This window comes from Micropterus salmoides, unplaced genomic scaffold (assembly GCF_014851395.1).
Source record: "Micropterus salmoides isolate LMB-PRFRI ecotype aquatic unplaced genomic scaffold, ASM1485139v1 Ms_hic_scaffold_1, whole genome shotgun sequence".
NCBI classification, from domain to species: domain Eukaryota; kingdom Metazoa; phylum Chordata; class Actinopteri; order Centrarchiformes; family Centrarchidae; genus Micropterus; species Micropterus salmoides.
Window position 1 is genome coordinate 36,171,450 of NW_024040040.1, and position 12,639 is coordinate 36,184,088.

At 41.6% G+C, this 12,639-nt stretch overlaps 1 protein-coding gene across 1 annotated transcript; it reads right to left on the bottom strand.

The window, feature by feature from the left end:
• Positions 1-253: 253 nt before the first annotated feature.
• On the bottom strand, positions 254-5,374 carry bloc1s5 (biogenesis of lysosomal organelles complex-1, subunit 5, muted). The gene is made up of 5 exons (XM_038725784.1): positions 5,060-5,374; positions 4,820-4,902; positions 1,800-1,929; positions 1,522-1,580; positions 254-1,163 (listed from the first exon to the last, which is right to left on the bottom strand). Exons 1-5 carry the CDS (start codon positions 5,076-5,078, stop codon positions 990-992), a joined length of 465 nt encoding a protein of 154 aa, XP_038581712.1. The 5' UTR covers positions 5,079-5,374; the 3' UTR covers positions 254-989.
• Positions 5,375-12,639: the final 7,265 nt, after the last annotated feature.

A 12,639-nucleotide genomic window follows, 5' to 3' on the forward strand; every position in this document is an offset into this window, starting at 1 on the left:
CTCACACACATGATTTCACTTCTTCTGTAGTTCACATTACAACTTTTATATATTATCATGCTTGCGGTTATAAAAACTTAAAGACTGAGTATTTACCCTATAAAATACGCCATGTGGGCAATTCATCTAATAAACAGAAAAGACTAAACGGAAAAGAACACTTGGAGTTTGTGTTTATCATTCTGTGCATTGTGAGCACTCCAAGCACAAAGCATGACAACCACTGACATTTTTATGTATACATGACCAGAAGGAAATTCAAACCAGAAGACCAAACTCTGGTTTACGTTTTATTCCTGTTTAAACAGCAATAAAAGGATAATTGGGTTTGAGAGTCACTGAAATCAGATTTGATGTGGCAAAGCAAACTGTTACTAAGAAAAGGCCCTTTATAATGAAAATTACTTCACAGATAGTCGGTTTACTTGAAGTTAATGTTCCAAACACAGGAGAGCTGGTGAGGGATGATTTTGTTCTGGAAACGGTTCTGATTGAGCTCGTTTCTACAACACTTGACCTGTGCTTTAAAAAACACCTGCTCAACATTTAATGATCTTGCTTTCAGCACTCCAAATGTCTCGCCTTGGTGCCAAACTCCAGGTTCCTTTTCAACTTGAGGCTGATGCAAATTTATCATCGGCACCCTTCAGGCAGGCGTCCATTAAAAATCTTGAAATGTTGAAAACTTCGCGGCCAAGGAACAATCGAATGATTGCTTGTTTAAAAATGACATGTACCAGACCTTTTAGGTGTCGAGAAAATTCCATGTGCTAAAGACAGAAAATTGCCAGTTTGACGGCCTGTGAAAATGCCACACTGTTAATCGCACTTTCATATTTATGATTTGGAAAATGTGGGGTGTTGTGCAGGAGCAAAAAAACCTCATTGTTTTATGCCAACGTTTTGCACGTGCAGAACAGACGTCCATAGCCATAACAAACACAAGCGTTCATGTAATAAGACACAGTGTGCTCACAAGCACCAACTGATTAGAGGGTTGGAAACTCGGTCAACTCCTTCTTCTTTTCCGCGTAATGAGCGCTCAGTTGTCCTACAGCCTTGGCGTGCTCCTCGTCCACCTCCTCCTTTAATCTCTGCTGCTCCTTCAGAAACTCTGCCCACTCATCTTTCAAACGCTCCATGTTTGTTTGCAGCTGGGTGCCCTGGAAGGACAAGAAAAGATGAGCACACAACAAAAGGTGGCAGAGAGTTTTTATTTTTTGCCTCACACCAATCTTTGTATTCGCAGAAAAGACAAATACTTCACTTTGACCAGAGGTTTTAGGGGTCGATTACAGTAAATGCGAGATTAAGCCAGTTTTCAAGTCAGTCACAAATTTACTACTTTAGCAGTCACACCCTCTTGCAATCATACACTACATTGAGAATGCTGATCATTTAAGCAGTGTGTGGTGCCTGGACACTGGCCTTCAGCCTACACATGTAATGCTGTATCTATACAAAGCAATCCAATCTGTTTTTTTTCAAGGCTATGATTCCTTTGCATGGAGTAGTTTTTACCTGTTGTGCCTCTAGCTCCCTCTGCTGGACTCTGTCTGCCATGTGATTAGCAGCCTCTACTGTGAGAGAAAAGCAATCAAATATTCTTACCATCAAGATTTACATTTACTACAACACAACACAGATATAACACTTTTTTAAGATCAGCATTGTTCGTAATAAAAAACAGCATTTCCTTTGACATCATACCATCACAGGGATTCAAAAGGTCAAGCATGAAATGACACAATTCTAGCACAATTTAAAAAAAAGTCTCAAGTGTTACAGAGAAGACTTACACCGTTTAATGACATCAGACAGCTGCTGGTTCACACCCTCTAAAGTTGTGGGCTGCATTTGCTCAGTGGCTTCCAGCACCATTTTGTCGAGGTTCTCCAGCAGTCTGCTCTCCCTGTGGCCACGTTTTTCCTGAAAAAGCAGCAGAGGAAAGCTTAGCTTTGCTGCACACTGAAAATGTATGCTTCTTAAGTCATTTAGTGTAGCGCTTGGGCTTAACATGTTGCATCCATCAATATGACAACAAAAACACAAAAAACAAACAAAAGAGTTGGATTTACCTGATATTAAGTAAGAGACAATATATATATATATATATATATATACTATATCTTTGAAAAGTATATTGATCACTCCACTAAAGATTTTATTTGGCTTGGGAATATTTCTGAACAAGTATATTTGCACTAAAAACAGCAGACAGATTCTCTCAATCAGAAAAATCAGTACATCATGATATTTCTTATAGTGGAAATAAATACAATATATGGAAATCTGCAGTGAAGGTATTGGGCTACATGGTTCAAATATAATGATGAAAACTATAAACTGTAGTGTGGTATGTGGATGTGTGGCACATTGGTGTTTGCAGTGTGTCCCCTGACACTTTCTTTTTCTGTTTAGCCATGTCTCTGTATGTATTCATAGCAGGTGTTCTGATGTGGGTCTTATGACATTCGTGCACTCACAGGATTTAATGTCCACAGTTGATGTTTTTTCTAATAGTAGCAAGAAAGCGATACATCAATTGGTGTGACTTTTTCCTTAGATTGATGTCAGTGTCTGATAAACAGCTTGACAGCAGTGTTAAAGGATAAAAAGTCGAAATATCTGTAATAAGTGACACTGTAGCCATGAGTCAAACATCATGGCAAAGAGTTACATCATCCTTACAAGTAAGTCTAAACTTTTAAAATGGTTTGCAGCCTTATTAATGGGGCAATAGTGTCTCACTTTATTTGGCGTTAGCAATGGAGTCATCTGTCCAGGCAGTATAGAGCCTGTAATACTGGGTGCATGATTGGTAATTTCATAGTGAACCATATAAAGTGCACAGATGACCTTGCAGGTTTTCAGCAGCTCCTTACATTGTTTCCTGTGTAGGTGTGGAACATGATTTCAAACATATTGCCAATAAGAGTGTCGTCATGATCTGCAGAAATAAAGATGATCGATGTTTAAAATATCCTGACTTTAAACTAGCTAACAATAAACTTAGTGTCTGTAATAAGGTAAAATATTGTGGTCATTTTATCACAGATCAAACGACAGATGATGAAGATACTGATGATGTATGCATAAGCCAATATTCTTTACACAAGTTCGGGTAATATACGGTTGATGTAAAGATATCTCTGTTAAAAGCATATTGTACACCACTCTATACTTGCACTTGTGATAAATTGTGCAAAGGCAAGTCTACAGAAACTCAAAGTACCACATATAACGATGCAACGAAGTTGAAGTTCGCTGACGACACAACGGTCATCGGCCTCATCCGGGACGGTGATGAGTCAGCCTACAGATGGGAGGTTGATCAGCTGGCTCTCTGGTGCGGCCAGAACAACCTGGAGCTTAACACACTCAAAACTGTGGAGATGATCGTGGACTTCAGGAGGAGCCCCCCACTCTGCCCCCCATCACCATACTCAATAGCCCTGTGTCTGCTGTGGAATCCTTCATATTTCTGGGATCCACTATATTCCAGGACCTAAAGTGGGAGCCCAACATGGGCACCATCATCAAGAAGGACCAGCAGAGGATGTACTTCCTGCATCAGCTCAGGAAGCTCAGCCTGCTGATCCAGTTCTACACAGCCATCATCCAGTCTGTTCTCTGCATGTCCATCACTGTCTGGTTGGGATCTGCCACCAAAAAGGACAGGGACAGACTACAACGGACATTCAGGACTGCAGAAAAGATTGGTGCCAACCTGCCCTCCATTCAGGACTTATAGATTTCCAGAGTCAGGAAACGGGCAGGAAACATCACTGCAGATCCATCTCGCCCCGGACACAACCTGGTCCAGCTTCTCCCCCCTGGTAGGCGCTACAGAGCACTGTACGCCAAAACCAACAGACTCAGGAACAGTTTCTTCCCACAAGCCATCACTCTGATGAACAGCTGATTTCTGACTCACGGTGTCAGGAACAATTCCTGTGCAATAACCCAGTAACTCTGTCTCTAATCAGCCACCTGTTTACTGGCTGGCACATCATGCGCGATGTACAATCAGTCAAATTCCTCCTATGTGTACACATACCTGGCAATAAAGCCGATTCTGATTCTGATACATGCTACAAAGCCCATCTGTGGGAACACTGATACATCAGTCTCCTGGTAGAACACTGACTGTCATTTAAAAAAATAATAATTTCAATTTCTTTCACCATGATTTACAATGGTGTTTTTTATACGTCTTCATGTTGGTTTATCCTCTTTAACAGGAAATGCAGTCTTTATAGCTTTGAACCAAGGATGAAAACTTAGGCTAGTTATGCAGAGTTATTTAATGTTTGGACAATCAACCTAAAAGGCAACACCTGGGCAACAAGAAATCTGTCAGTCACATGTTCCAATAGTTTTGCTCACTTGAAAAATGGGTGGGTTCAAACAAAGGGTGATATGTCCTGAGTTGTTTAACACATCTAGATGTGAATACCAGGAAATAAAAGCTGAAATTCTGAACTCTTGTCTCATACTCATCTTTTGATCTTAAACCCAAATGTCTTCAGTGAACAACAGAAACAAAGGAATTTGCCTTACCGTTCCAATACTTTTGGAGGGGACTCTGTGTGTGTGTGTGTGTGTGTGTGTGTGTGTGTGTGTGTGTGTGTGTTGTATGAAAAGCAAAACAAAAACAAACCTCTGCAAAAACATCCTCCCACAGGGTTGTCTGAAGTTTGGGTCAGCTACAACACAGCTTGTATATATGTATGTGTGTGTGGGTGTGGGGTCCATGGCGATGGTCACAGTGTTAAGGCCACAGTGTCACATCATAATTTCATGTCAAGTAGCCTACCTCAAACTCTCTCACAAAGTAGCGGATCTCTGCACTGACGACTGGCCTGTGGTCTAACAGTCGGGACTGGATATCACCTACATCTGCAGGACCAACACAACTCAGATTAAATGCAGTTAAACAAGATCTCACAAAATAGAAGGTTTTTAAAAGAATTAGCTGCAATCTGAGGTTAGAGGTGAACATCAAGTCAAACATGCTGACAAAGAGATGGATTTGTCAGCAGTGGATTTCACTCACCTTGAGCAATCTTCTCCATTTTTTTTTTTTTTTACAAACCCCGCTGACAGGTTGGTTTTAGTAGTTTATTCACACTTTTGTTTCCTGTGGCGCAGCTAGCTCAACCAGCTACTAACTGCTAATCGCTTTTTTAAATGCGAAGCTAGCAGGCAGCGAAAGAGCTAAGTTAGCACAACTAAACCACCGGTCATTAACTGGCCCACACGTTATTTCTATAGTAATACAGATCAGCTACAACACGAACAAAATGCAATGATCTTTCTCTAACTGTGGTCAGGTGAATGGAAGTCAGCTGACTGCAGTGTAAATATTTACTACTACTTCCGGGTTCTAGGCCGTGGGCTGAACCAAGCGGCTGAAAGAGGGGTGTCACATTCAGCTTAGTACGCGGTCCACTCGCGGTTTGATCTTTTTTTAACCAGTCCACGGGAAATATAACATTCTGACGTATCTTCTGAGGCAGGCTACAGTGACGTACTCTGTACTGTGTAGCTTTTTAATGTCTGTGTGAGACAGAATGAGCGACAGTACTGTGGACCTATAGTCTGTGGTGTAGACTGAGGTTCTGCGTGTATGTGGACAGCAGATGTCAGTCTTGCTCTGTGGTGGAGCAAAGTAGCTTTTAAAACTCATTTACACTCATTATTTGTTCAAAAAACATACAACAACAACAACAACAATAATAATAATAATAATAATAATAAATGTGGCTTACAATCCAATTCGAGTCTTATGTCTTTTTGGAGTCTTTCCAACTAGTTTATTTAAACCCTGGTTCTCCCTTGTAATAATTCACCCTTAATAAGTGGGTTTTATACATTTCAACTAATGGCTTTACACTTTGCGGCAAAGAACTCATTTACTTATGCTTTACACAGTAATTATAATCTATTAATACTAATAACTTTGAGGTTGCCAGGTTGTGAAACATCCCTGTAGCTGTTTATCCTTCTCCAGCAGTAACCTTTGCTCATTAGGTGGACCACACATACCTTCTGGGGAGTATCTGATCCAAATTCCATTATATTAACAACGTTTGACATGTATACATCTGGACTTGATGGCCAATTAGAAAGTGTAACACTCACAAGTATTTATATAATGTGTTTCCTACACTTAATATAACTGCTTTATCACCAAAAAGAAAAAAGGATAAACACAAGCCAGAGGGATTTTTCACAACATGACAACCCAAAAGTGGCTATTATTAATGTCTTATAACTAATATATAATGCATTAATTCATGATTTATTAACCAATAATAAAGTAATTTGTTACACCCTTAATAAAAGCTGCCTTATTAAAAATTGGCACCTTATAGTTGTACAATAATGATTAAATTAATCTTTACACAGGGGCTAGAGCATCAATAGTTGATTACCAAATGTTGAGTAATATTTAATGTTTAGTGACCTTATCATATAGAGTGCACAGTAACATTCTGTTCTTTGCTATGAGTTTTAAATGATATCCTGCTGCTAAAGATTATTTAGGAAAGCAATAATGAAACCCTTTTATAACAGTCGCAGATTACTGAAAATCAATCACACCTATTAGTCCCATTGAGAATAATAAATTAATTATTGTTTGTAGGAGATAAATATACTAAGATGTATGAAAAATCTTACCTCTATATTAATCAGAGAACAAAATATGATCTTTGTAGAGAAGTTCCCTTTTTGCTGACCTCCCAGTGTCTGCATTGGGACCACAAGATGGCACCAAATCTCTCACATTAGCTTTTATAATCCAGGCCTGGTAAAAGCCCCTTGTGACTGAATTATCTTGGATTTAGAAAGTGCCTTTATTACACTTTATGGAATGCAAATATATTGGCATAAATGTATTAATAAACACAGCACTTGTGGCAAGAGTAAAGTACATGTAGATATTCACTCAGGGTGAGAAGAGGCATTGTTTTGGGCAAATATTGCATATTAGTTGTCAAAAGTTTATTTGTGAGCCCTAAATTCATTAGGACTGTCATGCTCAGTCAGGAGAAAATCATTAAGGCACCACTTAAGTCCCCCACTGTCCACATTGCTTAGTTAAACACTGATTACATGCACCATTAGTTTTGATTTGGGCCTATTAAAGAGATTAAATGATTGATCAACAGCCAAGGGATATAAAAAAAACAAAAAACAACCTCCACTGCAGCCTCATGTTGAGTCTGAGGGAGCATGAGAGGATCTCTGACAACAAAACATGTCGGATCCAGCAGAGGCGTTCTGTGACAGGAATGTGTTGTTTTGTTTATTTATGACTCTGCAGGGTGAAATTAAAAACATTAAGATCAACTCGAAGAACAGTAGAGGGTCTGGTTAAATGCAGCATTCATTACCATATTTAAAGCATAGCAGAAAATCAAAATCTAATTTGTACTTTACAATAATAAAGAAGAGAAGATGTTAAAAAAATGTCATGAATTATTTTATACTTACTGTATTTTATATATATAAGTATATACATATATATTTATATATTGTAGATCGTTTTTTTATTATTTTTTTTACAAATAACTAAATAATAAAAAAAGATAAGAAAATAAATCTGGTTTGTATACCAATAATAACAGACAAAAATATAATGTTAGCATAATGATTTATATTTGGAGTTCTGAAAAGCATTCTTCTCTACAAAATGGGAACTTAAATCAATTATCATATGTATTATTTTGAAATGTAATAAACATTTAAATGCTGTTTAACTTGGGGGTTGGGAAGCATGCATTTTAAAGGCTTTACATAGTCACATTTTGAGGAGGGAGAAAAAGCAGCTCAGACCTCCACTACTCAAAAACTTATCCAAAGTTTAGATTTCCACAGCATTAAAGAATTCGGAGGGCCTGGCCAATATCAACATAACGAGGAAACATCTGTCCTTCTGCATCATTATCTGCAAGCGTTGTGACGCTGGGCTGCAGTTTGCATGCGAGAGCTCGTTGCATGAGAGCGGATCATGTGTTTCTCTGTATTTCTGTCCCACAGGTCCATTAAGTGAATTCTGCTTTTTTGTTTGACACCCCTGCACAAAACACACAGCCTTTTCCGGGGCATGCTCCAAAAATTTTGCTAAAAAAAGAAGCAAAGACAACGCTCAAAGTTATAACAGAGAAGTGAAGCTTATTCATGGTAAATGTGCGATCGCTTAATTCAATAATATTTGATTATAAACTGTCCACAATAGATAAAATCATTTGAATTCTGTTAATAATAATAGTTTATTATAGAGAATTACTAATGACTATTTGATTTATTGTCAGGTAGTTTAGACAAATAGTTAGGCCTATGTAAATACTATAATTTAAGTAGAAGCTCTGCAAATGAGATTTCAGTCATACTATTTGATTGTTTGGTTGGAAAATATTTATGATGTGATCGTGAATTGTTCAGATTTTCCCTCTTGACCCAAATACTTTAACAGTGTCGTATAAACGCATGTAATCATTTACTAATGCACATTAAAAATGCATTTCCTGTGACAGAGTCTCTTTGAATTATCCATCCGCTTGTCATTGTGAGTTAGATATGTACCTGAGCACAGTGAACACAATCTGTATCTATTTTCCTTGTCATTTGAGACACAATCTTTCCGCCAATGTTTTTTTTTTTTTTTACAACACCTCCACATATGATCTGTGCACAGTATGCAGGACCAAAGCAGCAGTGTTTCACCCCCCACCCCTTGTGTGCCCATGCTCGCCAGTATCCAGATGATCTCCTGCAGCACTTCCAACAAACGGTGCTTCAGCAGTGCAGTGGGAGGTCTGGGAGTGTGCTTTACCAAACATGCCCACTGGCCCTGAGATCGCCCCGGTGACGCTCTTGCCTCCGTGCCTCTCTCCTCCCCGGCCTGACCACACCGCCCCTGTAACGACGGTGCTCGATTTACCCACTGGGTATAATTATTCTGCATTTTGCTGCTCTCTCTCTCTCTCTCTCTCTCTCTCTCTCACTTGGCTCGGCTGGGTCTTGACACCGAGGTCCAGGCGTAGGGCCGCAGGGCCGCTGCTTTGTGTTCACAGCGCCACTCTCTGCACCGTGGCTCTGAACAGGTGGGGGGTGGTGATGCGAAAGGGGGGAATGGGAAGGAGGAGGAGGAGGGGGGTGTTATTCACTGGATGCCAAGGCCTCTGAGCCGGAGGGGAGGTGATGGTGCAGGGGTGGTAAGAGAGGACCTGCTGCCCAGCAACCCACCTACCTGATTCTGCCCTTCTCTCTCTCCATATCCAGTTTCTTATTTCATTTAGGCTATCCCCCCCCCCCCCCCCCCCCCCCCTCTCTCTCAGTCCCAGCTGTCCTTCATCCCAGCACCACCACTTTCTTGTCCCTCTGCCTACTGGAGGCGGGATTCTTCCGAGCTGTCCGCCATGGAGAAGAGGTGGGGGGGGGGATAAAAGCCAAAAATAGAAGAAAAAGTAGACAGTTAAACCATGAAGAATGGAGTGCAGCAGGAAGGTAAAGGCTCAAACAAACACACTCAAGGCCTTTATGCAGTGGCACTTTACAAGTCACTGTGTTGCGTGACACTATCCTGCTGTCACTCTGTCCCAAGGCCTGATGGGAAGACACAGTGGTGGTACATGGCTCACAGCCTGAAAATCAACATATGTACTCATCATCCTGCGCTTTTCAGGGAAGGGAAGATTTTTTTTTTCTCTTTCACAGCAAAAACAGAACGAAACCTTGTCAGGCTCATCTCGAACTGCCCGTTTTCACTGAAGCATTCGGGGAGGACTGGGAGTGTGTGTGTGTGTTTGCAGTGTGTCGGCCACGGTTAGCGTTTGCGGCGGGCCCCTGCCGCCATTTCAGTGCTCGTCCCGGAGATTAACGGGAACCGCACTGTCATTTCTCCCATGGGGGGCTGTCCCACTGTCCTCTCCCGTCCCAGCACGGGGAGGGATCGTGTCTTTCTCCAAGAGGCAGTGTCGAAGTCGACTGAGGGCAACAGGCTGTGGGGGAGGCTCCAGACCTGTTGAGGCAGAGCGTCCTGCAAAGTGCCCACAATCAAAGTGACAGATGTTGGGGTGGAGGGAGCGCTGAGCGAGGAGATCTCTCCGTTTGTGGCGTGCAAAATCGCTGGCTGTAGCATTTCAAACACACATATGTACTTCAATAACACATACACATGCATGCACACACACTACAACTTCAGCAGAGGAGGAGTTGAGACTGCGAGGTGGAGGGGGAGCGTCGTCTGAGCTCAACTTGATGTTTTTTGAAGTTTTTCTTCAGTTTGTGTGTGTGCGCTCGCGCGCGCGCGTGTGTGTTCACTGATATTCGACGTGGGACAGAGCAGAGGAGAAAGGCAAGGAGTAGGAAAAAGGGGGTCTGCCCTGGGGTCACACACACACACACACACACATACACATAAACTCAAACACACACTCATACTAAAAACACACACACTTCTCGGGCTGCTGTGGCATGTTTGGAGCAGTGCCTCGTCAGATTAGGGCCATGCTGGCTGTGTTTGATGGCCAACCTGGACAGACAAGGCCTGCCAGGCACAAACTGCTCAGGCACATGATGTCAGGGCGGACACACACACACACACACACACACACACATACACAAAAATTATCCCGCGCCAGACCAAAGAGACAGATGACACCCAGCATGAAGCTAAAGCCAAATCTGTAAGCATCCGCTGCGATCCAGCTGGCTAGCCCTAGGGTACCTGTCTCTGCGAAGTGGAATCAGCGTCACCCCCGTGAGCTGTCAAATTAGCTCACAGGGCTGGAAATGCTGAAGAGATTTGGCCCCTCGTTGTGGAAGAGCAAAAAAGAGGGGGGAAGGGAGGGCGGTATTAAGAAACGTTATTAATTCATCCTCCTGTTTGGAAAAATGGTTGAACTCCCAACAACGTAAAAATCAGGAAAGGTGGAATTATTAGTGTGAACCTGTGGAGGGGGGAGGCTTAGTTATGAAGGCGCACACACACACACACACTTACACACACACACAAAGGGCACATGTATACATACACACACACACACACAGACACACACACAAAGGGCACATGTATACATACAAACACACACACACACAAGCACTGTTCCAACGCCAGTGAACACACACATGCACGCACATACATGCAGATACTAGCAGATGCACATGCTCAGACACAGTAAAAACTGTTATCTCATGCACACATGCCTCATGACTTATGCACGCACATATACACACACACACACACACACACACACACACACACACACACACAAAGTGCCAGGGGCTAGTCTTCAATTACTGCCAATGCTAAGCAGTCACCTGGGAGAGATGTACCATGTTTGAGTGGAAAGGCATTTCCACCAAGATTTTTTTTTACCTCTTCTTGTCCCAGTTGTGAGACAGCTGTGAATGTCAGGCACATGATCAAAAATGACATTAAACAAAACATCAAATGTTTCCTCTGTGAACATTTACATCGCAGGAAATGATCAAGGGAAGCCTGCCTGCAAAGTGAGTTTTGAAACAACTGTTGAATGTGTAAAAAGGTGCAAGCTGAAAAAATAGTTCATTTAGTTCTAAGTTGTTCAGCAACATCAAGGAAGACATTGTGCATTAAATGAACTTTAAATACACGAAAGACATATTTCAAAAGACTTATTTTCCAACTCAGTGCTGCTGCAGTGGTCAGCTCGTCGCTGAGAAATGTGTGATGTACTTTCTGTGTGGTTTGCATGTTCTCCCAGTGCTTACGCAGGTTCTCTCCAGGTATTCTGATTTCCTCCCACAATTCAAAGACATGCAGGTTAGGTTAATTGCCCTTAGTTGCCCTTGACTGTGAACGTGAATGGCTGTTTGTCTCTTTGTGTCAGCTCTGTGATTGTCTGGTGAACTGTGCAGGGTGGACCCTGCCTCTCGCCTAATATCAGCTGGGATCCAGCCCCTCATATTCCTCTAGGGCAGTGGTCCTAAAAATTTTTTGGTTTCAACCCCCTTTTAATGGTGTGAGGAGAGGGGTGGTTGTTTATGTTTCATTTTGTAAAATGGCGTATGTGGCTCATTGGTTGTCCACTTATCAGAAGTTCGGTGGTTTGATCTGCATGCTGAAATATCCATGGACAAAATACTGAACCCCAAACTGCTTTGAGTGGTTGGAAAGCCAATTTTTTTTTCTGGAAACGTACAATAAAATTACAAGACCAGAAAGTAAAGCATTCCTAAGATTAGTCCAAAATTAATAACATATTGTGATTTTCATTAGCCCACATGTTATTACACAAAATGAGAGGATGCTTTTTTCAAAGCAGTGTGGACTACAGGCCTGTTATATACCAAGCTCAAAAATGAATCAGTACAAAAGAGGTTTTGTTCAGTTTTGTCTCTTTGACTCTTTTCATCACTACAGTGCACTGCCTGTAAACTGAGCAGGAGAAACAACTGCTCACTTATTCCAACAAATAAATAAAAAAAAGACGGCTGCGTTGAAGTTTTAACCAGAGCGAAGTCCTTCTGGGCCAATAGTGTCCCTGCAGTGCTGGCGGGCTAATAACCACAGCAGGTTTTCTGTGTGTGAGGTGACATGGACATTAGTGAGGAGGTAGGGACCCCTAACAACAACACTGCTCC

Excerpts from the sequence above, each read along its gene's own strand:
- bloc1s5 (XM_038725784.1), bottom strand. Across the intron at positions 1,581-1,799 it reads GTCTGATGTCATTAAACGGT|TAGAGGCTGCTAATCACATG; the intron begins GTAAGTCTTCTC and ends TTTCTCTCACAG. Across the intron at positions 1,164-1,521 it reads GGGAGCTAGAGGCACAACAG|GGCACCCAGCTGCAAACAAA; the intron begins GTAAAAACTACT and ends TTGTCCTTCCAG.